Source organism: Stegodyphus dumicola, chromosome 3 (genome assembly GCF_044657685.1).
Source record: "Stegodyphus dumicola isolate Sdum_Otavi_A_Nest chromosome 3, ASM4465768v1".
NCBI lineage: Eukaryota > Metazoa > Arthropoda > Arachnida > Araneae > Eresidae > Stegodyphus > Stegodyphus dumicola.
Window position 1 is genome coordinate 69,528,591 of NC_140770.1, and position 25,447 is coordinate 69,554,037.

At 33.1% G+C, this 25,447-nt stretch overlaps 1 protein-coding gene across 3 annotated transcripts in view; it reads right to left on the reverse strand.

Annotated features, from left to right (window-relative positions):
- The window catches only part of BCL7-like (chromatin remodeling complex subunit BCL7B-like protein), an 80,930-nt gene that overhangs the window by 16,178 nt on the left and 39,305 nt on the right, over positions 1 to 25,447 (reverse strand). For all 3 annotated transcript variants that reach the window (XM_035362960.2, XM_035362961.2, XM_035362959.2), the window contains exon 5: positions 1,220 to 1,303. In XM_035362960.2, coding sequence (XP_035218851.1) covers positions 1,220 to 1,303 — 84 coding nt within the window. The remainder of the gene's footprint in view (positions 1 to 1,219; positions 1,304 to 25,447) is intronic.

The following is a 25,447-nucleotide window of genomic DNA, read 5'->3' on the forward strand; positions in this document are numbered from 1 at the left end:
AAGAATTTATAGTAGTACAAATTCTAAAAATAAAAATGAAAAGCAAAAGGAAAAAAATTACAAGATAAAAAATATAAAAAGAATAATTAATCTTCTTTTATAGAAATTCTAATTCCGAACTCATCAAGGGAAAAGGAATTAAAGCTTCTATATATATGTAATGGAATCCGTCTTAAAGTTTAAACACGTAAATGTAGTTCAGCAGGACATTGAAAGGGCCCCCTAAGCTTTCGGGCCCCTATGCGACGGCATTCCTTGCATACCCTTATTTACGCCACTGTGACTAGGAATTTGATTTAAATCATATCGTAGATGGAGTACATCGAGATGAAATACTACATTTAGTAAGGAATTATAAGCCAAATAAAATAAAAACATCTGCCCTGAAGATAAGGATAGTGCTGAGACATCAACTTTCACTTCATTGCGCGCAGCGACGTTTTCCCACCCCCACCCCCGTAGAGCAGCGTGAAATTGATAAACAGATTTCGGAATGGGTAGAAAAACAAAGGCATATCCATTTCTTGCAGCAATTCCACTTTTTGTTTGATCGACATCGAAACATGCCATCACTTAGTAGATCATTTGGCAGCTCCAGCATCGGAAATTCTTTTTGACATAATATCGAAAGTTCAAGCTTACTTTTATAAAATTGCTCTAACAGTCTGCAAAAAATAATAAGCTGGATCCAATTCAAAGATTAAGGAACAACGCAATCTGCAACATTAACTGAATTAGATAATTTTAGCTTAGCTTATACCATCCGTTATACATTAAACACGCATGCGTAAATGCATATGCGCATGCGTGAACGCATTATGCATTGACACATGCGCAGAAAGTTTGTAGCTTTTAGGTCCGGATTATAGATCATTCTGGATTATGGGTGCCCGGATTAACGACTTTTGACTGTATATGTAAACAATTTTTAAAAATAAGAAAGAAGCATATTATGATGTAAATAACTATAATGTATACTTATGTGTATATTTATTTCAACCAAAAATTATACTGGATTATTAATTTTTTTAAGTTAGTAACTCCGTAACTTTTTCTTCCCTTTAAAACAAGTAAAAAAATGAAACTTTTTTTTTTTTTTCATGTAGAAAGGGTATGGGCAGTACAGTTACAGCAAAAATGTTATGAATACTAAATATGCACATACATATTTTAGAATATGACGAAAATATCAAAAATTACTTCTTTTTTTAATCCTTACCAAGACTTGACTCTTCCATTACACTAGATATAGAACTAGATTCTCGGGTACACATGTGCTTGCTTTCACTGCCAATTGGAGATGCTGATAAAGAGAAAAAAGAAAGTTTAAATCAGAAATATAAAATAATAGTCTAATAGTAGCTAAAACTACACATCATAACAATATCATAAAAATTTTTAACTTACAATATTACAAAAATAAGATTTAACACAAGCATCTTTTACAGATGTTATACAGTAGGAAAATTTTCTGATCTAAAATTATAAAAGCAGTCACCTAATTTATTATGAATTTGAACATCAAAAGCCTACATTTAGAATAAAAATTTTTTAAATGCATTTCAGTCATAAAAGCTGAGATATTCCATAGGTCTGATTATAATTATGAAATTCTGACTAACATGAAAGTTGGGGAGATGTCACCATTTATTCTGGCAGAAGTTTAAATGAAAATATTCTTCTTTATTTCAGTTAAAGAGCATCCAAATTATGAATATAGCATATAAAAACTTCAGTTACTCATCATAATTTTTCCCATTTACATCACCATTTTTTATCCATTTTCAAAGTTGCGTATCATGGCCTTTTTTAATCCTAGATCCTGTAATTTTAAGAATACTTCATGCCACCCCAAATATGAAACAGTTTTCAAAATGCATTGGAAAATACAAATTATATCATTCTATACAAAATTAAACCATCTTATTCAGAAGTCAAACAACAAATTAAACCATCTTATTAAGAATCAATTGAATTTACACTAAACTAAAACAAACTTCTTATGACACTGTTGAGACACTATGCTTATTCATTACTAGCACTAAATCACACTACATATGTTTGGCAACAATGTATGCATGTTAATAGTATAAGCCCTATAACAGCATTAGAAATCCCTCATTTACTATGTCTTTCAGATTTTTTTTTTTTTCCTAAAATTCTAAAATATTTTAGTTACTTAAGCTTTCCAGTTAGTTGAATGCCAGATAATCAGGTCTTTACTGTGTTGATAAGTGATTACACACATACTGATCCACGATATGATTATGACCACACCTACACTGTGTGAGCATGCTTGCTGGAATGATATAGATGGCACATAAGGTGAGAATTTTATTTTAATGGCTGTAGGGATACTGAAGCATCTTTTTGCTGATTGTGATATTGAAAAGTCTGATTTCAGTGACTTTCATAAAGAACAAATTGTGATAGCCAAAGTCTAAGAATGATTACCTCTGAAATAGCACTACTTTTTTGGTTGGTTATGAGCTGTCACTGTCAGTTCATGACCACCTACTAGGAGATCCAAGTTATTGAACTCTATGCCTGGCAAACAAATGACACATTTGTTTCACTTGAACATAAAGAGGCAGCTACTGATGGCTCAACTGGCAGCTTAATATAATACACGTCTAAGTACAACAGTATATGGGCCTACAGGTCATCGAACTCTATTGGATACAGACTGCAGACTCCCCTCTCATACAAGGTGCGCCAAAAGGTTGTTTACAAACTTTGCGTATCGGTCTGCCAGATCATGAGAAATAAGTTTTAAATAGGAATTTGTGTCCAAAAAACAGTGTGCTACAGCAACATGACTGACATGCAAAGAAAGGAGGTCGGGAGCAGTATTAACATAACTTTATTAAAAAACTTAACACTACAGAGGAAAAAAATAATTATGGTTACAGAAAATGACCAAAATTCCTTCCAACCATCTCATACATAAAACAACATCCAAACCATCTCATACATACAACCATCTCAAACCATCTCATACATACAACCATCTCAAACCATCTCATACATACAGCCATCTCAAACCATCTCATACACACTGCCTAAAATCTCAATACATGCTTCACGATGTTCATGCATGATTCACAGACTTGTTCAATTGGTCAGGTGAGTTATGGACACATGCCACTGCTTCCATGATCCTGTAGATGAAGCTGAAGTCAGATGTTACAGGTGTTCCATATAATAGAAACATCATGTATCCCCATATGAAATCCTTGGGGGTAATGTGAAGGAATCATGTTCCCTCAATTTTCCACAGCAGAGCTTCCTCTAGCAAGTTTCAGTATAGTATGTTGCTAACTGATGAGGCTGCTTACTCAGCAAGTACAAGCCTCACTTAATCTGTATTGTAATTATCCAAACAACAGATGCTTTAGCAGATGTTTGACTGAGAAGAGCTATCATGACATGTGCCTCATAGCTTGTCCATTTACATCCACAGACCATTAAATATAATGCATATCAACCAATTCCTCATTACTGAATCGATGCATACTTCTCCAGCAACATCCTTGCCCGAAATGATTTCTCTTTCCACTTCCCTGCCTCTAGTAGCAGCTAGAGGGTTTCACACTTCCATTGTAAAACTTGTTCATCCTGGACAGACAGACTAGTTAGTCAAGCACCGTAAACAACCTTTTGAGACCCCTTGTGTACCTCTATTAATCCAGTATCATCAATGTTTCAGACTATAGTGAGCCTGCATGATTGAACCACATAGGACCCTTGTAGAATTGGACCCTTGTCAATGGCTGTGTCAGGGTGAATCATCTTCCAAGCAAATAGTTGACTATACATGTAGTACAACACATAAACAGGCCAGTGATGGAAATATTACACTTCAAATTATGTTCTCATGTCTATCTCTGGGACTGGTGTTTGTTACTGAGCACACCATCACAGTTTTAAACTATGCTAATATCACAGCTGGCTGAATCTTTTAACTGGATTTTGTCTTCACAATTGGAAATAGACTCTTTCAGTGGGATAACACACCTTGTCACCAGGCCAGAATGTGGCTACAATAGTTTGAGGAACATGTTGATGAACTCCAGTTGATGTCCAGGCTTTTACACTCACCAAATAATAATCCTACTGAGCACATCTGGAATGTCATGGAGTGCCAGTTCAGAACTTACCACTTCCTCATAATAACTGTACCTCTGCTTATAAATCTAGTAAAATCTTCCTCCAGACACTTGCCAAAGACTCTTATAATTTATACAATAAACAGTTGCAGCAGTTTTGTGTGTCAAATGTGGAGTAACACAGCATTATAAAAGTGATCACAGTATTTTGGATGATCAGTGTTTAATAAGGAAGTAACTGAACTTTACAGTTTTACCCAACAAAAATGTTATTCTAAACATTCATAAATATATATATATATATTACCATATAAATGCAAACAAATTATCATATAACACTCCTCCATTACATGTCCCTCTCCCCTCCCCCCAAAAAAGTAAGAAATCTTCTTTCCAAAAACTTCGACAGCCTGGCAGAAATACATAACACCATGAAAAGCTGCCTAAAATGATATCTTAATTTATATGGTTTATATATTAATAAATTAATATTTTGTGACCATTAATAATTGTTACTGCTCATGTCTTGTAGTTGCAAGCATTGAACGTCACTGATCTTTCAAGTCACAAATCCTGAATTGCATTCAAAGCAGATGGTCTGCTGAATCTACAGTAAGTGTTACTCATACAGTAAGTGTTATGATCTAAAACTGCCTCGTTAATAAAAATCATTAACTTAAACTACCACAATAAGTAACTAAATATGTATAATAAAATATACTTCAATATTTCTAAGTGAAATTTACAAAAAAATAAATCCATGCATAAATAAGACATTTACAAAAATAAACAATCCATTATCTTGTGGTGTAAAAAGTATTCGTATACATAATGTTGAATATTTTCATAAATATATTTAAATTAATACCTTGTAGGATATCCTAGCATGAATAATAGTTTCAAGTCTCTTTGCCAATGATTCAATTAAATTTGTTGTTATTTGAGATAGATATGGACTCCCATTCTTGTTTAAGAGCAGTTATTAAGTCATTTTTATTAGAAATGTTCCTGGATCTAATATTTTTGTGAAGAATTTTCCATAAATTCTCAATAAGATTGAAGTCAGGCGATTGAGGAGGAAATTTCATGAACTTTGGGGTGTTATGTCAGAGCCAGGTATTCAGGGCTGTATGCTTGGGGTCATTACCATGCATGAAAACATATTCACTATCCAAACCTATTTCTGTCAAACTAAACAGTAAATTATATTTCAAAATATCAATGTTCGGCAAATGTTTCATAATGCCATTAATGATGACTAAATTAGTAACCCCGAAAGCACTCATATAGCCCCAAAACAACACTCCTCTATCTCCATGTTTTGTTGTTTGTAGTAAATTCCTTGGATGCATTTCTGTATTCCATTTACTCCACACCATCTGCCTGCTGTCCGATCCAAAAATATTGAATTTACTTTCATTTGAAAAAATAATGTTCGCCCAGAACTCTGGGCTTTCATTCACATATTTTTTTCCAAAGGATAATCATAACTTCCAACTTCTCTTACTCACAAAGAATTTTTGTCTCAAATTGTTTTCTGCACACATTTCAAATTGTACTTATGGATACTGCTCTTCATATGTCTCTCAATTCTGCTGTATGATTCGGAGCACTTACTCTGAGATCTTTCTTTAATGAACATACCAGAAATCATCTTTCAATAGATGTAAGTAGATAGGGTCATCCTGAACAAGCACTATTTTTACTGTTCTAGAAGTAATAAGCTTTCGAATAATCGACTTCACAGTTAGTCTACTGACTAAAACTGACAATTTACTGCCTTTACAAAGCTTTAAGATTAATTCTTGTTTGGAAGTACTTGTTTCTTAACCTTTACAACCAACATTAAAATTTTACATTTATTATCACATTTGAAGTTACACCAGTCATTTTATACAACCTGCAAGATAAATGATGTCAATTATCGAAAAAAAAAAAAAAAGACTAAACCAATTAGAAACTGCTACTTAAATTTTGCATTTGTTTGAATGTACAAATACTTTTTTACGCACCAATAAATTCCAATTTTTAGTTTCTAAAAAGAATTAATTCTTAAAAACTGCATTTATTGCTTTTAAATCCCATAGTTTCTTATACTACAAAGACATATTACATTTGAAGGTAAATACTGTACAGTTTAATGAATGGCAGCATGCTGGCACATTGATACTAAAAGTATTTACTTCAGGCAGTGGCAACACACTGGCTTTTAAACAGATGTGTTTGTTGATTAAAACTGAAAGACTAATACCTTACATTGTGCCAAATGGCAACAGTCTTGCACATTTGAGATAAAAAGGATTAATTTTCAACACTGTTGCCATTGCCTGCTTTCAGATTGCTGAGTTTATTAATCAGAAGTTCATTAAATTCATACAAAATTTGAAATTCTGGCTTCAAGTGCACATGTTCGGGGGGGAAGACTATGTATATTCAAAATCTGGTGGTTCTATCTATGTGCTGCTGTTTTTGCACAATAAAAGAATATACAAACATACATACAAATAGATTCTTAATAATTCAGAAACAGAGGTTGTCAATGTACAGGTGTTCACATTTATAACATATGAAATCTACTCGAAAGTTCTGTCCGATAATGTTATTTCAAGTGCCAACATGGATACAAATGTTCATTTTAAGATGCAGGAGATATTTTGAAAAATTTGAAACAATTGATTTCGACCTTAATGATAAGCCATGCCCTCAGCAGTCATCTTTGATCAAAGACAGTACTGTCAAGACCATGAAAGAGCAAGATACTTTTTTTGATAACATCAGAGATTGTGAAAAAAATTAATTCAGATCAACAAATCATTTTAGACCATATTCAGAAACTTGGACTGATCAATAAATATTCTAGATGGGCCTCATGAATTAAGTGAAAAAAAAATTTGCATGATTGAGACATCACATGCACATCTCTGCTTGTTTATAACATAAATGAAGCTTTTTTTGACTCGATAATAACTGTGGATGAAAGGTGAATTAACTACAAAAACTTAGTTAAGAAAAGAGCATAATGCGAGCTCAGACAATCCCCCCCAACTATAAACTGAGTTTGAGCCTGAATGAGAAAACTCTGTTGTATTGGTAAGGAACAGTACATTATGAGCTTTTGAAACCTAAAGAAAAGCTCAGTTTGGAGAGAAACTATCAGCAATTGGATGGCTTAAACAAAGCGGTCAAAGAAAAGAAGCCATTGATGTTCAGTAGGTTCAGCATACTGCATTATGATAATCCAAGACCACATGCTATGCACAAGAGCTAGAATGGAAAAATTATGCTGCATCCACCATACTCTCCAGACCTCTCACCCTCCGAATTACAGGGTCTGTCCGGAAAGTAAAGAGACTGATTCCATAAAATTCATTTATTTGAAGATAATTTTACAAATACTTAATATTCTACAAAATAGCCTCCCTCCTGCATTAATACACCGTTGCCAGTTACTCTGCCATCCACTGATGCCTTCAACTGGAATGCTCTTCAGAACGCGTGTTACGTTTTTCTGCAAGTTATCCAAATTGTTAAAACGATGTCCTTTTAAGTTGGATTTTAGCCAAGGAAATAGAAAAAAGTCCAATAATGACTGATTGTGGCTGTATGATGATGGAAGCAGACAGATAGAAACAAGTGCAGGGGGCACCAAAGCATTGCCATGGGCAAAAGTGGTATCACTCCACTGCACTAACCCCTTCGCGCCGACTGTCACGTCCACATGCCAGCAACGAACACACTCACTTCCCGGCCGACACACAGGCGTGCCACCAGAGCATTTTCCCATTCAACCCCGACTGTCACGTATTTGTGCCAGTGTCCTGGAACGTTTTAAAAACTACAATTTCTGCCACAAGATGGCACTGTATGTCCATATGGTTTCAGATACATGTACATTAGACCTTCTACTCGAAATGAGAGAAACATGACTCACATACACATGTTTTTGATTATATAAACAAAAGGGGAAATAAATCTTTCCGAATGGCGTGCTTTATGGCGTCTCTTTAAATTTGCACGTGGTAGTTGCTTATTGTATGTAGAGAAGTTTTATTTTTGCTAAAACGTTGGGTATTTCGTTTTGCAGTTCAGTATTTAGAAAATAATTAGATCTTGTTAGACGTGAATTCTTTCTGTTTTTACCGCTGCAATGTCGAAGCGTTGAAAATGTTTAACAGAGTATGAAATAGCAGAAATGATGCAAAATATTTCAGATATTGATTCTGAAACAGATTCTGATAGTAGTGATAGTCATACTATGTAACGTAGTATCACTAGGATACTATGTTACATAGTATCACTATCACATTTTCCAAAACTTTGTTCAGAAGAGACTGATAAGAAAATGAGACGATGATGCTTCGTTTTTTCACATTCCTGGAAAAATCCTTCAAAACGGCAAATGAGTTATTAAGAGTGCAAGGAATATAACGTAGGACTGTGTAAAGATCCCTCTTTTCAAATTTTTCATACGAAAAGAGAATTTTAAGATTTAGTTTTCAGATGTATAATGTTAAAAGTCATAAATTGGTGAGTAATGAAAATAAAATGTGTAACATATGCATTTAAACAAGAAATAAGGTAATTAAAGTATATATATAAAAATATCTATAAAGCATAAGCCGTTTAAATACTCTATAGAGCATTATTAAACAATGTGTTGATACTTCGGAAATTTCATGGATTTAGGCTTAATAGCAAAAAAGCCCCTGGCCCTGGACAGACGCTCGCGTACGACACTGCCGGCCTCTGCGGTAGGCACGGGTTTGCGCTATCTGGCGCGAAGAGGCTAAACATCGGAAAAACACCCTCATGGGGGCACACTAACGCAATGCTCGGGCATTTGTTTACATTACAGTATTCATAATAGTTATATATTAATGGTGCATAATTTGCATTACAGACAAAATTGACATAAGGTATACTTTATAAGGGTTCTTTGCAGTGCATGAATAAATACAATAAGTTATTTACAGGTGTATATACATATTTCTTTTGTGTTTCGGTTTGGAGCTTTGTTGATGGGGTGGAAATAGTAAATGGTTCATTGTTTATTTTCCTGCTACATGGTGCACAGTATAAGTTCATTCATAGTACAGTTCAAAGTTCAGGACACAATTTATGAACTCATTTCACGGTACATAGTGTTGAGCACATAGTACTGGTATATCTGTCATTACACAGTATGAAATTAGTTTATACAGTCAAAAGTTGTTAATCCGGACGTCTATAATCCGGAATGATCTATAATCCGGACCTCAAAGCTACAAATTCTCTGTGCATACATAAACGCATAATGCATTTACGCATGCGCGTTTAATATATAACGGACGTTATAAGCTAAGCTAAAATTATCTAATTCAGTTAATGTTGCAGATTGCGTTGTTCCTTAATCTTCAAATTGGATCCGGCTTATTATTTTTTGCAGACTGTTAGAGCAATTTTATAAAAACTTTTATAAATAATTAAATTAATAATAATTATAATAATTATAAGCTTATTATAATAATTATAAGCTTGAACTTTCGATATTATTTCAAAAAGAATTTCCGATGCTAGAGCTGCCAAAGGATCTACAAAGCGAAAGCATGTTTTGATGTCCATCAAACAAAAAGTGGAATTGCTGCAAAAAATGGATATGCCTTTGTTTTTCTACCCATTCCAAAATCTGTTTATCAATTTCACATTGCTCTGCGGGGGGTGGGGGGAGAACGCCACGGCGCGCAATGAACTGGAAGTTGATCTGTTAGCACTATCCTTATTTTCAGGGCAGATGTTTTTATTTTATTTGGCTTATAATTCCTTACTAAATGTAGTATTTCATCTCGATGTACTGAGTCTTTGATATGATTTAAATCAAATTCTTCATCATTATAAATATTACGAATACACATCAAATAGTTTTTGTTGCGCGCATTGGAAGAAATGTTAAATAAAATAAACAATTTATTATTATTATTATTATTATTATTATTTTTTTTTTGTAAATTTTGATACCGTTTAGATCATAATTGCTTTTTATTTCATAAATTACGGTTTCATATTTTTAATTTTATAATTTCTGCATGCCATCTTGCCAGATTTAAATTAATGATCTATAATCCGGAAAAATCGATAATCCGGAATCGCTGAAGTCCCGACGAGTCCGGATTAAAGACTTTTGACTGTAGTTTGAGTAGGTATGAAAAAAGTCACAGTTGTCTTAATAAATAGATATATTTATGTGTGCCTTCTAAAGGCACTCCTTCATAATATGAGGGTGGAGAGTGGATACTTTTATTGTTGCATTTTCTGAACTTGGAGAATAATTTTGAGTTACATGCTATAGATGACACAGGTCCAGTCACTGGCGGTGTAGGAAATCAATAATATTTTTTATGTTTTGGAAGACTTTACAGTGCTTAATGATGAATCTTCTGAATTCTATTCCAGTATCGGTGGGATGGCGAAGGTGATGGGCTGACGTTAGTGAACACTGAAACATGCAACGTTCAGAATCTAAGCTTTCCCCACATATGCATCTATCTGACATAGCCATATTGCAATCATAAAAATACTTGAGGAAGATATCTCAAGATGTCTGGGTAGATTGGATTGGATTGGATTATTCAATTACATCAAGCATTGTTTGCAGTGTGTTGGTGGAGGTTGTTGAGAATGATCAGTAATATTGATCAAGAAGGGTCTTTGAATTGAGTTAACATTCTGAGCAGCCCAGGTTTTTGGAACTGTCATGAAAACCTGTATTTAAAGAGGCTTTTTTTAGTCTCTATTTTCATAAACTTACTTTCATCAAGATGGTATTTATATTATTAATGGAAGTAAGAAAGCAAAATATCTTAAATTATAAGCTAATATATAACAAAATACAAAAAATCTCATGTCCGGATAAAGCCGGTCATGGCAAATTTTTCTCGTTGTCATGGGAAAAGATCAGATAGCAGTTCTGTAGGTGATTATTTTATTAACTACTGTGTTTAACAAAATTTTCATAATGCTACAATTAAGGCATCAGGAATATCCTTTCAACTCTCTTAATGCTTTTGCAATTTTGGTAGTGGTTAGCTTCTTGTCCTGCAATGCGGTATCCAACTGAATTTCTGGTCTATGGTGAGTCCTATGTTCTTCACACATTTTATTTTATTGTTTCCAATTCGCAGCATGGGGATTCTGGAGATTGCTTGTCCTGGCTTGTGTATTATGTGTATGTGCAATTTTATGTGTGCTATTTGGAATTTCATTCTATGACAGAGGGCATTGAATATATTAAGTGTGGTGTTACAGTTTTCCTCTAGTTGTCTTCGTGTAGATCCTTGGATTATGAAGGCAACAATCAGTGTGCATTTTGGCCACTTATGATCGATAATATTATAAAAGGTGATGTTCCAGAGGTCTGCACTCGTACTTGACCCTTAGGGACATCCTCTAGTTTGTTTCCTGGTAATTATGGTATTGTCGTAGATTACTATGCTTTGACTGGCCTTGAGATAGTCCGTAATGATACAGTACAGGTTTCTTGGGCATTGCATCTCCCTGAGTGCCTACTTGACAGCTGGCCACCAGAGAGTTAGCAGTAGAAGCAGCAGTACACCGAGTTCACACTGGTCTGTTGGGACAAAAAGCGGCAAGGCGGTGAAAAAACTCTTTTCCCGTACGTCAGTTCACACCAGCGAGGCAACTTTCGCTTTAAAAATTGTCATATGCTCGCACTAGATGGCTCTTCATATCGGAAACTTGAAGAAAAACGTGAAACTTTTGCCTGGTATTTTGACTTTTTAAGATTACACTTTTTAATTAAAATTTATTTAATTTCTGCTCGATTAAAACTTATTTTACTTCTTGCTTTGTGTAAGAGAAACAGAATGCAGTGGTTTGTATTAATATGTGAGAGATGATTGCAACAAGGAGATGCAAATAATTTAATTGAAGAAATGCGTTTGAACAAAATGAAATTTCTTTTAATTACTTCTGCATGACACCTCATGAATTCGATGAATTTCTAGCCCTCATTGAACTATTTATTCAAAAGGAGAACACTAATTTTTTATCAGAATATTGCAGAAAATAATAGTATGGAAGATAGGAATAGGATATCCAAAAAATGGATTGCTGTATATATCTAATTTGATTTATTTATGAATTTTGTTGAATGATAATTAAAAATCCTAATTGCATGATTCTAATTTGGAGAGTAAATTTTTCATGGGGTAGAGTACCATAAATGTTTTTGCATGATGTATGAACTTCCCTTAAATAAACTTCCCTTAATTGGTTTAAATAATGCAATAAAAATGTATACTTTGTTTAAATATATGTAAGATTTACAGCATTACTAAATTAAATATCGCATTTAAAAAAAGCAGTTATTTTTAAGATAATAAACAACAGAATTTTTTTTAAATGTTTCAGTTTCTGCCTTATGTATATATTTTTTTACCTTAAATGTAACAGTTATTAAATTACTTCAATTAGTCAATCATATATTAATGAACAGCCACTATCTAAAGGTTTATTTTATAAGGTCACTTTTATGTAAAACTCAGTGAAGTAACTTCATTTTATATAATACTTCTTTTTCTGCGTTAAAAATTGAATTCCACTGTTAGCAAACTTGCTAATGCTCATGCAAAAGTTTTCTTCTTTAAATTAATGAAAATTTATCATTAAGATTAAAACTCTGGTAAAGTTGATATACAATTTGTTCGAAAAGTGGTCACGCATGTTAAGAAAAACAAACACGAAGCCATTAAAATGCATAGAAGTATTCCATAAATCAGCTACATACTAGTGAGCTCCTTTTCTGTATAAATAACAGTTTTCTTATTTTTTTTTTTTTTTAACAAATGGTTTACTCGTTACCACTCGTTTAAAATTCAGAAGTCACTAAATTTTTTAATTAGATGAAACAGCAAAGTTATACTAATACCAGTATCACTTCTGCTAGTCTGGTGTCAGTCGAAATAGAATCAGATCATCTTATGAATTATACCAAAGGCTCGTTGTCAGAAGAAGGATAATAGCACACAATGCCGAGCAAAAATTAGGTTTATATGAATGATGAATGAAATAAAATGAAAAATAAATGCAAGCTTCTTACGTCTTCCCCAAAAGTTGTGGTAGATTTTTGATGCTAAAGCAAAGTTTAAAGTTTAAAGAAATTAAACATTTAGCAGTGGTAGCAATGATAGCTCCCTGAGTTATGTTGTGCAGACATTGAAGACAATAAAAGATTTTGAACTTAACAAATTTATTAACAATATAATAAAAAATAAAAACACATAAAATAAATGTCAACAATATTAGAGTATTAGGAAAAACACAACATAATCATCATTCATCAAATATTTTTACCTGTACTCCAAAACACTGGCATTCTATACAAAAAAAAAAAAAAAAAATGAAGATGTCCTAAATAGTGACTATGCAGCCTAAAAATAAAGCCGGCTACCCATTCTATAAGTCCATAAACAATGGTCAAGAAAACACCTGAAAAATTTAAATGTGAAACCACTTAAAACCGGCCTAACTTCGTTTGCACAAGGAGTCGTCGCCGCTCACGTATTTTTAATTCCGCCCTCATTGAAGAACCATGGACTCCACCCACGGCATTTACTCACAGGACAGCCTCGAAGAATTTTAATCTGGAACCATCAAACCGGAATCAAGGCATTCTTTCACCGGACTGCATGCATCCTTTGAAGGGGCTAGAAACCGCTCACTCACCAGCCGGGAAACCAGGAACTAGAAGGGTTGAGCCAGAGCGACGCGAGATACTTATAGCAGAAGTAGGAATGACGTCATCTCACGGCAACCAATCAGCTATCGGCACGAATCGGCTTTTCAGATGACGTAAATCATGTTTCGTTTTTGCATCTCAATTAGGTTGAAACAGTCCGTTTTCAATGCAAACAGTGGCAGCAAGAAAAAGAAGTAGAAGTAACTACTATATTATATTAAAATAAGGACTAAACTAAATAAACATTTCAAGGAGGAGAGATGATGCAGTAAAAGGTTTAAAAATAAGCTATATTTTCCAACAATTTTTAAAAAAATTGGTATATACGTTCGATCATCAAAAGTAGAAAAAAGCAAGGCCCGAACTCGCAATACCAGTTGAATTTTCTACTCGAGGTGTTACCTACACGCTAAGATTATAAGGTATTTCTCCCGCTTTCCTAGCGTGCCTTCATGGTGTAGTGGTTCTGCACGCTGAGCCGGTATTCTAGAGGTCCGTTGTTAAATCCCGGCGAAGGCATTTGGTAATTTTTCATCTCTCCGGTTTACAAAATTAACCGGGAATGGTTAGAGAAACAAAGGATATGCCTTTATCCATTTTTTGCAGCAATTCCATTTTTTGTTTGATGGACATCGAAACATACTTTTGCTTTGTAGATCCTTTACATATTAGTAAATATATATCGGAAATTCTATTTCACATAATCGAAAGTTCAAGCTTACTTTTATAAAATTGCTCTAACAGTCTGCAAAAAATAATAAGCCGGATCTAATTTGGATATTAAGGAACAACGCAATCTGCAACATTTACTGAATTAGATAATTTTAGCTTAGCTTATACCGTCCATTATACATTAAACGTGTATGCGTAAACGTATTATGCGCATGCGCAGACGCATATACGCAGCCGTAAAGGTCGTACGCGCACGCTTAAATGCCTATGCGCATGCGTCACTGCAACACATGCGCAGAAAGTTTGTAGCTTTGTGGTCCGGATTATGGGTGTCCGAATTAACGACTTTTGACTGCATATATTTCAATATTTCAATTTTTGTTTCTGCAAGGATAGCATTGTTATGTTTCTTAATTTTCTCATGTTTATTTCAATTACTTTAAGTCCTATTTCAAAATTCCAATTAAGATTACTACTGTTTATTTTTATACAAATAGTCTTAAATTAACATGCATAAAAGTGAAGATGTCAAGAACATTTACTCAAGTATTTTGTAAATTTTACTACATAAATTGCTTTTCACTCAAAATTTATAAAGAATCTTATATTAGCAAAAATGCTTCATTCAGAATGAGTTCTTTGGTACTCTACTTTGGTTATAATAAATCCCATCACTTCACAAAGCTACAGTTTTGGCCTAACTTAATTTGCCAGTTTGGCATCATCATTCTTACTTGAGTAAAACACGAAACACCTTCGCATTTATTAATTATTGTTCATTGAACAGGATTTGGTTTGTTCCTCTTGAAAAGTCAAATTATTTCCGATCAATAGCGATAATTACTTGTTTTTAATTTTAATTTCTTTCTCAAAGTTTGAAATTTTGTTATTCATGATTTAGATTCAAGTCCCCATAAAACTTTTTTTTCATAATTTACATTCAAGTTACTTTGAAACACAATTTTTGGAATTAAACTTCCTACATATGGGTTCCCTCTTTTTTTTATACTTCTACTAAATTTATATGAGATGATATAATCAATATTTCTTCAGTGAATAAATTATTATTATTATTATTATATACAGTCAAAAGTCGTTAATCCGGACTCTTCGGGACTTTGGCGATTCCGGATTATCGATTTTTCCAGATTATAGATCATCAGTTTAAATCTGGTAAGATGGCATGTAGAAATTATAAAATTTAAAATATGAAACTGTAATTTGTGAAATAAAGAACAATTATGATCTAAAGGGTATCAAAATTTACTAAAAAAAAGCTTAATATTTATTTGTTTCCTTTATTAAAATATATATCGGAAATTCTATTTGACATAATCGAAAGTTCAAGCTTACTTTTATAAAATTGCTCTAACAGTCTGCAAAAAATAATAAGCCGGATCCAATTCGAAGATTAAGGAACAACCCAATCTGCAACATTTACTGAATTAGATAATTTTAGCTTAGCTTATACCGTCCGTTATACATTAAACGCGCATGCGTAAACGTATTATGTGCATTCGCAGACACATATTCGCAGCCGTAAAGATCTTACGCGCATGCTTCAACGCGACGCATGCGCAGAAAGTTTGTAGCTTTGAGGTCTGGATTATGGGTGTTTGAATTAACGACTTTTGACTGTATATATATAAGATAAAAATCTGAAACGTTTTGAATTTTAAATTATGTCCAAAGAGGCTTTTTTTTTTTTACATTTTCTCTGTTACCGTTATTTATTAAATATATTCTTCACACTTAAACCATAAAATTCACTTCAATAGCAATGTTGCAAAATAATTTTAAAATGAGGTTATCTTTAGAATTTCCGATACACAGTTCCGCGCACTGGAAATAATAAGGCTTTTTTTCCCCGTACAGTGTTGCCATTGCCCACTTTTAAATTGCTGAGTTTGTTAATCAAAAATTTGTTAAAGTTTTACAAAATAGGAAATCGATAACAAAACAAATTCCAAATTTCAAATTTGGTCTTCCACATGCCCATATTCGTAGGAGGATTACGTCATTCAAAATTCGATGGCTCTATGGACCGTTATTTTATCACAATGCAAGAAATATACATACATTCATGCAGATTTTTTATTATTTAATTTCTTCAAATATAATGAAGGACTCTATCATTTGGTGGCAACAGTTTGAAAAGTGAAACGGACATTTATAGTGAACCAATGCAAAATCGCAAAACAAAAACAATAGTCCTTCAGGGATAAAGCCTCTTTGGACTAAAAAAAAATTCCACATAAAAAAACTTCAATGTGTTCTTACAAGAGTTTGTTATTTTCTCTAAATAATTCTGTATAGTTGATACATTTTTCTCCCCAGCACTTTTCTCACACTCAATGACATTATTTCCTTTGCACATCAATTTATTTTAAAACGCACCTTTGCAGCCAATAAACTAAATTAGATGCAAAACAGTAGTTAATGCCATATTAAATATGAGGTGTATTCTGAAAATAAGTACCGTTTTGAAAAAAAAAATAGTAAAACAATTTTTTCGAATCCAATTTTATTTTTACATGAAAATACATGTCTTAAACTATTTTTCAACATAGTTTCCGCCAATGATCAAACACTTGTCATAGCGGGTGAAAAGTTTTTTTATACCATCGTCAAAGAAACTTCCCGCCAGTTTCGATAACCACGACTCCACAGCATTTTTCATGTCATCGTCAGATCGAAAGCGCTTGCCACCAAGCTCGCACTTCATGTGCAGGAACAAGTGATAGTCGGACGGCGCCAAGTCCGGGCTGTACGTCGGGTGATTGAACTGCTCCCAATGAAATTGTTGAATTAACAATTGAGTGACACCAGCAGTATGGGGCCAAGCATTGTCATGGAGCAACACAATTCCTTTACTGAGCATTCCTCTTCGTTTGTTTTGAATGGCACGCCTTAGTTTTGTTAGTTAAAGTCTCACAATATTGCGCCGCATTAATGGTTTCACCTCTGGGAAGAAATTCAGTAAGCAAATGCCTTTCCTATCCCAGAAGACAGTGCACATGATTTTTTGTGATGACATTGTCACTTTGAACTTTTGTTTTTTCGGAGAATGAGTGTGTCTCCACTCCATCGATTGTTGTTTCAATTCTGGTGTGAAATGACACACCCAAGTTTCATCACCTGTCACAATTTGCTTTAAAAAGTTTTCTTCCTCATCACTGTACAGCGTGAGAAATGTCAGGGCACTACTAAGTCGCTTTGTTTTGTGAACATCAGTGAGCATTTTTGGAACCCATCGGGAACACAGTTTGCGATAATTCAAGCGGTCAGATACAATTTCGAACAAAACAGTACATGAAATTTGTGGAAATGCCTCTGAAAAAGTTGTCAATGTGAAACATTTGTTCTCATGAATTGCTTCATCAACTTTCCTTACCAAATCATCAGTGACAACAGAAGGCAGACCACTCCGAGCCTCGGCGTGGACATTTGTTCGACCTGCATTAAACATTCTTACCCATTTTCTCACCATTCCATCACTTATCACGTATTCACCGTAAACTTCTCTCACTTGACGATAAATTTCGGTCGGTTTAACATTCCTCGCATTCAAAAATTTAATCACGACACGAATCTCACAGTCAGCGGGAGAACTAATTGTCTTAAACATTTTGAATGTGCACAGCAAACTGAAAACACAACATAGAGCAACCAAAATGGCGACAATTGAAAGTCAGTGAACAAGAAAGACTAGTGCGTATGCACGGGACACCTACCACAGCGCTGCGATGGCACTAGAATGAAACGGTACTTAGTTTCTGAATACGCTACATATAAGAATTAAAAAGGGGAATTCTCTAACCTGCATAGTTCTTGACCCCTATTATACTGTAATGTATATTGTTAATATGCAATAAACAAAACATAAGAATTTAAAATTAGATTATGGATATGAAGTATGGCACTGTTTTGAAAAAGTGCTCATGCCTTCTTTTTTTAATGCATGCAGTGCATGTTATCAATGTTAAAATAATTTTACTGTTGCTTATCAAAACACATATGAAGATATTTTAATTCTGATTACTTTTGAAGAACCTGATTACTTTTGAAGAACCAGACTACTAATACTGATTTTTGGAAACATAAATATAAGTAAGTATATGGCATAACATCCAGCGGTTTTCGAATACCCAAAAATCTGTCAGCCCATTCACTGACATTTCTGCTGTAATATGATGATGCTATTCATTAATTTCATTTAGCAATAGTTGGATCCTATTGCTAAATTGAATTAATGGATTGGCAGTTGTTTTGTATCTTTTTGTTATTTCTAGTTAGTTTTTCATTCAAAAGTTCACATTTATATATTGCTTGCTTTCTTTTTTTAATTTAGCTAAAATGTTTCAAAACTTGAGAAAAACAATGATAACAGAATAAAACAGAAACTAATGAAGCTGAAAATATAAATTTCAATCTATGGATCAGAGAATTATTCCAAACTTCAAATGACAAAATATGAATTCATTTGTGCAAAATTTATCAAATTCTGATTGCAGAATCAAGACTTCAAAGCACAGTTCAATATAAAATATGTAATTTTAATGTTGTGCTGCTGTTCAGAAACATTTTAACAGCAAAATCTCGGCAAAAAATTGTGACTAAATGCTATTTATATTCAATTGAAGAAAGAAAAAGTATTAAAAAGTTCATCAAAATTGCTAAAAATCTTCTTTAAAACTATACATTAATTGCACTTTCAGCAAATGAAATTATTAAATGGACTAATAGTGATTAAAATGAACAAATTATGAAAGTGTTAGATGATAATGTCATAATGCATCAATGATGTGTTTGTAGATAACAAAAGAAATGGAGAATGACAACAAAGAGATGATTCAACCTAGATCACTGCATGTGTGACAGGTGAGGCATTAAATGCATCTGTGAAATTCACAAATAAGTATAAAATAAAAATAATAGAGAAAAATTAATATTTTTATTCTATGGAATGATTGGTTTCAATGCATTCAACCTCTATTTGGAAAGATTTATGTACTGACAATATTGCTGACTTCAAAACAAAAGCTGACATTTAATAAATCACGAAAAAATGTTATTTACCAAGTTGTATGTATAAATGTGTAGAATTAACATAAGCAATCTTCTCCATTTCTCAAATACATTAAATAATATGAAAAAAATCATTTTTACACATTTTTAGCCCAATAGTTCAGCATATTTGATAATCTGGTATCACTAAAGTGCTAAATTTACCAGATTATCAGACTTAATTAAACATCTGATTTGTAAACAAAATTGTATTTAGATGTTAATAATTAAACCAGGTAAAAGTAAAAAGGCCCATGTAGTTTTGTTTGCTTTTCTAGTTAACAATTATATTGAAAACATGATTAGATGATAAAAGTGCTTTCTTAGAATTATAGTCAAGGACCAGATTCAGAAAACATATACATTCCCCCACCCCCAATTTTTTAGTTCTTCCTTTTATAACGCCTCTTTTTTTTTTTTTTTTTTTTTTTTTTTTTTTTGTGGTTGTTTGTTTGTTTGTTTTAGAGCATTCTAGAGGCTTTTTAGGACATTTTCTAGGCATTTCAGAAGATTTTCAGGCATATTCTAATAATCAACTAAAAAATAAGGTTACTATTAAATAGCATTAAATAACAATAAGAAATTGCTGATAAGGAGTACAAAGATGTCATAGGAAGAAGCATTGAAAAGGTCTATTAACAAATTCCAATATGAAAAGTGAAGGGAGACAGGAAATTTGGGAAGAGAAAGAAGGGGTGAAATAGGTCACATCCCATTCACCTCAGGACATCTGTAAAAGCTCCAATAAAATTATATTAATTAATTATATAATTAATCATGCAGTTTTAATCTTCATTACTTGATACAATTTAAAATACTGTTGACCATCAAAAATGGTACATGACTGCTACCAGAAAGCAAAATCATTAATTTTACATATCTATTATAGTAAAAACAGAAGCTGATTAAATTTTCAGGTCATTTAGAGGTTGAGACCATGCAAGAATCAATAATTCAATCATGCATCTTCAACAATAACAGCAGCTGTTATATGGCTGGGTGTAGAACCAAACAGATTTGACAGAACAGAATGGCACTTATAATTATTGCAATTCATGCATTTTCAATTTTATGCCATAACTGACCTGCCATACTGGCAGGCAAGTACTGTTGTGCTAGTCTGTCTGCAACCACTTACAAGATGTTTTCAGTTGGTAAGAGATCTGGAGAACATGTCAGTGAAGGCAGAAGCTGAACATCCTGTGTACTGAAATGTGCCACCTAGCCGGTATAATGCTTAACCCTCTAAGTGGCAAGGCCGTATATATACGGCTTAGAATATTTATTGTGATATTTGTAAGAACGTATATATATGTGTATTTTAAAATATGTCAACAAAATTAAGACAATATATCAAAAGAAAACAAATCCAGGTATAAAATACCAGGAGAGTTTTTACATTAAAATCAAAAAAATAATTTGTTCACATAGTAGTTTTGGGAAATTTGTGCTTTCTTAGCAAAAATCCTGGCCGCCCAGAGGGTTAATGACACTGACTGATGCACAGATGGGCCCGGGTTTGAATCCCGGAGGAGGTGGATGTTGGTGCCATATAGTGTTCATGCAGCATGAAGGCACTCAAAATACATGATGAGCCAAAAGTTCTCTCGAGAGGTTGTGGTAGGGGAAGAAGAGTGGGAGAACCTCAAATTATCCTTGGAAAGCAGCTTTAACAGTTAGCTAGGTTCAACGATACCTCAATCACCTGTGGTATTACACAGGTGCTGGCCTAACTTCTTGTTAGAAAAATTATTCTCTATTTTACACAATGAAACTGGGAAGCAGAAGTTGAATGTGTGTCAAGCTAGATACTGGCGAGAGAGGGTTCACCCTTGCCTTGTACCTGAACTAGAATGCCAGTCTTTCTCCCCCCCATTTCAGCAATTTTACCTTCTGTCTTGGAATATACTCCAGCAGTTACACCTAACAGGTAGGCGTGAAGATATTTATGACTGATGAACGAGTTTATGTAAGTTTCTTTTTCCCATATTTCAATTTTAAATGTCTGTGAAAATTCTTAATTTTTGTTCTACTTCAGTTGGTATCTGCATATGTTAAAAAAACGATTTTGGTGAAAAAATTCGATTTTTTTTATTGCCCAATTTTGAAATCCTACAAGGTCACTTTTGTAGTCACTTTTTGATTTCAAAAATGGTTCATTTTTACATTTATGATAATTAGAAGAGAAGATATAGCCAGTTAACTGCACCAGAAGTGAAAGCAGAAAGGCCAGAAGTGCCATTTAAAAGGCTTAACTTAAAGGTAAACAACGGTGTTATCTGTGCCACACCTTGTTCTTCGTTTCCTGCATGCATATTCGTGCTTTATTTTTGTTAATTTTATATTTATCTTTTTGCTTCTTTCATTTATTTTCTTTTGAACATTTGTTGCATTATTTTAAGTATTCTAAGATGCCAAAAGTGAGATCTAAGAAAAGTAAAAAGCAATTTTTTTTACAGTAATCGTTATACAACTGGAACTCGAACTGTTTGTGATAATGATGTGACAACCACAATCGAATCAAAATTAAAAACTTTTGAATTTAAATATGTTATGACTGCAAAAAATGGTCAAGACTTAAAAGGAAATAGAATATTTGATATTGTAAAACTAGCTTCTGTCTTTTCTATTCTCTGCTGTCCAGTGTGTTTCAAAACTGGCTTTGGACTTTGCTCAAACTTTAGCTTGAAATGCAAATGTGGATTTATAAAAGCATTTTCTTCATCTCCCAAAAATGGAAATAAGAATATTTTAAATTCTTTCTTGGTGCTTGGATTAAGACTCATTGGAAAAGATTACACATCTGGTAAAAAGTTGTTTACTTTGAATTTGCCATTCATATCAAAAACAGCATTTAGGCAGCATGAAAGCAAATTGTTAGAAGCTGTAAAATATGTATCTGATCAGAACATGAAAGAAGCTGCTAAAGAAATTAGAAATTTAAAGAAAAGTACAACTTGTGGTGTTTCTATAGATGGTACTTGGCAGCATCGTGGCCATACATCCCTGAATGGTTGTGTATCTGTTATTTTTATTGACACAGGTAAAATTTTAGACTTGGAAGTAATGTCTCAGTATTGCAGAATTTGTAATAGCAATTACACAAAAAGTGATCATGTATGCTCGAATCATGAGGGTTCAGCTGGAAATATGGAAGTCGTCGGAGCATACCGAATATCTGAAAGATCGACAAAAAGTCGAGAATTGCAGTATATTGAGTATTTTGGAGATGGAGATTCCAAAGCGTATATGGAAGTAAAAGACATTTATGGAAAAGACTCAGTTAAAAAACTAGAGTGTATCAGTCATGTCCAAAAAAGAGTTGGTACCGTTTGCGAAAATTGAAAAAGACCAAAAAAGGGTTAGGTGGAAAGGGCAAATTAACGGATAAATTTATTGATAAATTACAGAATTATTACGGAATTGCTATCCGAAGCAACATAGGAAATTTAAAAGTATGCAGTCAGCAGTTATTGCTGCATTTTTCCATTGTTGGTCTAGCAAGAAAAAAGAAATACATGGACAGTGCCCAGAAGGAGCAGACAGCTGGTGCAGGTATCAAAGAGCACTACATAACGGATTGAAAATTTCAGAAAAAAATACAGGTCTTACAGAATCTGTTTTCAACATTATCAAGCCTACATACATGAGTCTATGTGATAAAGGTTTACTCTCAAAATGTTTGCATGGAATGACTCAAAATTGCAACGAAAGCTTTAATAATGTATTATGGACAATTTTTCCGAAAGAAACATCTGTAGGTATAAAGACTATGTTGCTGGGTGCATATATAGCAGTTTTTAAGATCAAATAGGAAATCAAAGTTACTAAGTATGAAGATATGGAGGGTGTGATGTACAAAAGTGGAGAATTTTAAGTGTGTAAACAACAGAACAGTTTTTCTGTTAATGTGAAATCTTTAAATGTGTTTTCTGGAAAACTAATTTTTGTAGTGTTTTTACATACAAGAAATGTAATTATTCAAAATGTTCTAAAGGTATCTCTATGAAATTTCACTATAGTGTTTTCTATATTTACTAGGTTTTAAGCTAAAATTTAAGTTTTATTTATTAATTTGATTGTTTCATAAGCATTTCTATATAAAACGATAAGAAATATTTTACGAAAAACTGTTTTTTTTTTATGTAATTACATTTTAGTAAAATTTAAAAATATCATAAACATTTTAGTTCATAACACTGATGAGTGTTGTAGTAGTATACAGTATAAATAAAATTGAAATATATGCAGTGGAGGGAAATATACAACATTTAACATAAGTGTTAAATTCTCCTAAAAATTTGCAGAAAATTGCATATATTTAAAAACATTTATGAAAATATTTCTAAAAATTTACCTATTTTCATGATTTGACATCATATTTTGACTAAAATACAGTCAAAAGTCTTTAATCCGGACTCGTCGGGACTTCAGCTAATCTGGATTATCGATTTTTCCAGATTATAAATCATCAGTTTAAATCTGGTAAGATGGCAAGCAGAAATTATAAAATTAAAAATATGAAACCGTAATTTATGAAATAAAGAGCAATTATGATCTAAAGGGTATCAAAATTTACCAAAAAAAAAGCTTAATATTTATTTGTTTACTTTATTAAACATTTCTTTCAATGTGCGCATGCGTAAAGCATACATTACGCATAGTCAAAATTAGAAAATTGCAACCAGAAAACTATTTGATGCGTATTCATGATATTTATTATGACGAGGAAATTAATTTAAATTATATCGGAGTACATCGAGATGAAACACTACATTTAGTGAGGAATTATAAGCTGAATAAAATAAAAACATCTGCCCTGAAGATGAGGATAGGGCTGACAGATCAACTTCCACTTCATTGCGTGTCGCGACTCCCCCACCCCCCACCCCCCCGCGCAGAGCAGCGTGAAATTGATAAACAGATTTCGGAATGGTTAGATAAACAAAGGATATGCCTTTATCTATTTTTTGCAGCAATTCCACTTTTTGTTTGATGAACATCGAAACATGCTTTCTCTTTGTTGATCCTTTGACAGCTCCAGCATCGGAAATTCTATTTGACATAATCAAAAGTTCCAACTTACTTTTATAAAATTGCTCTAACTGCAAAAAAATAATAAGCTGGATCCAATTCAAAGATTACGGAACAACGCAATCTGCAACAATAACTGAAATAGATAATTAGATAATTATAGCTTAGCTTATACCGTCCGTTATATATTAAACGCGCATGAGTAAACGTATGATGCACATGCGTACATGCATATTTGCATGCGCAGAACGTTTGTAACTATGAGGTCCGAGTTATAGATCATTCCGGATTATGGATGTCCAGATTAACGACTTTTGACTGTATATATTTAATCAAAATTCTATGTTTTTAAAAAAAAGTGCTCCGAACGTAGGCAGATACCTTGCAAAACTCTCTTACTTGTTAAATAAAGATCTCATATATGTTTTGACTTATCATTCCTTAATTAAAACACAATAACACGCCAAATAAGTACTAATTCAGAAGTCAAACAGCAAAAATCAGCGTTAATTTTTCAAAATTTTCGCAGGACTAGTTTCGATGGTTTTACTGCACCACCATCCTCAGCTGCAAAACCGCAAATGAACAAGATGGGAAACAATGATTAGATAAGATAAGAAAGCTTGGACAAGAATAAGCAAGTGGCGCCATCTGTTGGTGAAACCAGAACTAAAACATAATTTCTTTAAAGGCCGAAGGCAAAGATGGATTGGAATTAGGATCGTCAACTAGAACAGAAAGATTTTTTTGAATGTGAAATGCCTCTAGAAAATCCAGTTCTCCAATGGAAGATGTTTTTTGAATAATTTTGGCAGCAGAAAAATTGAAAGTG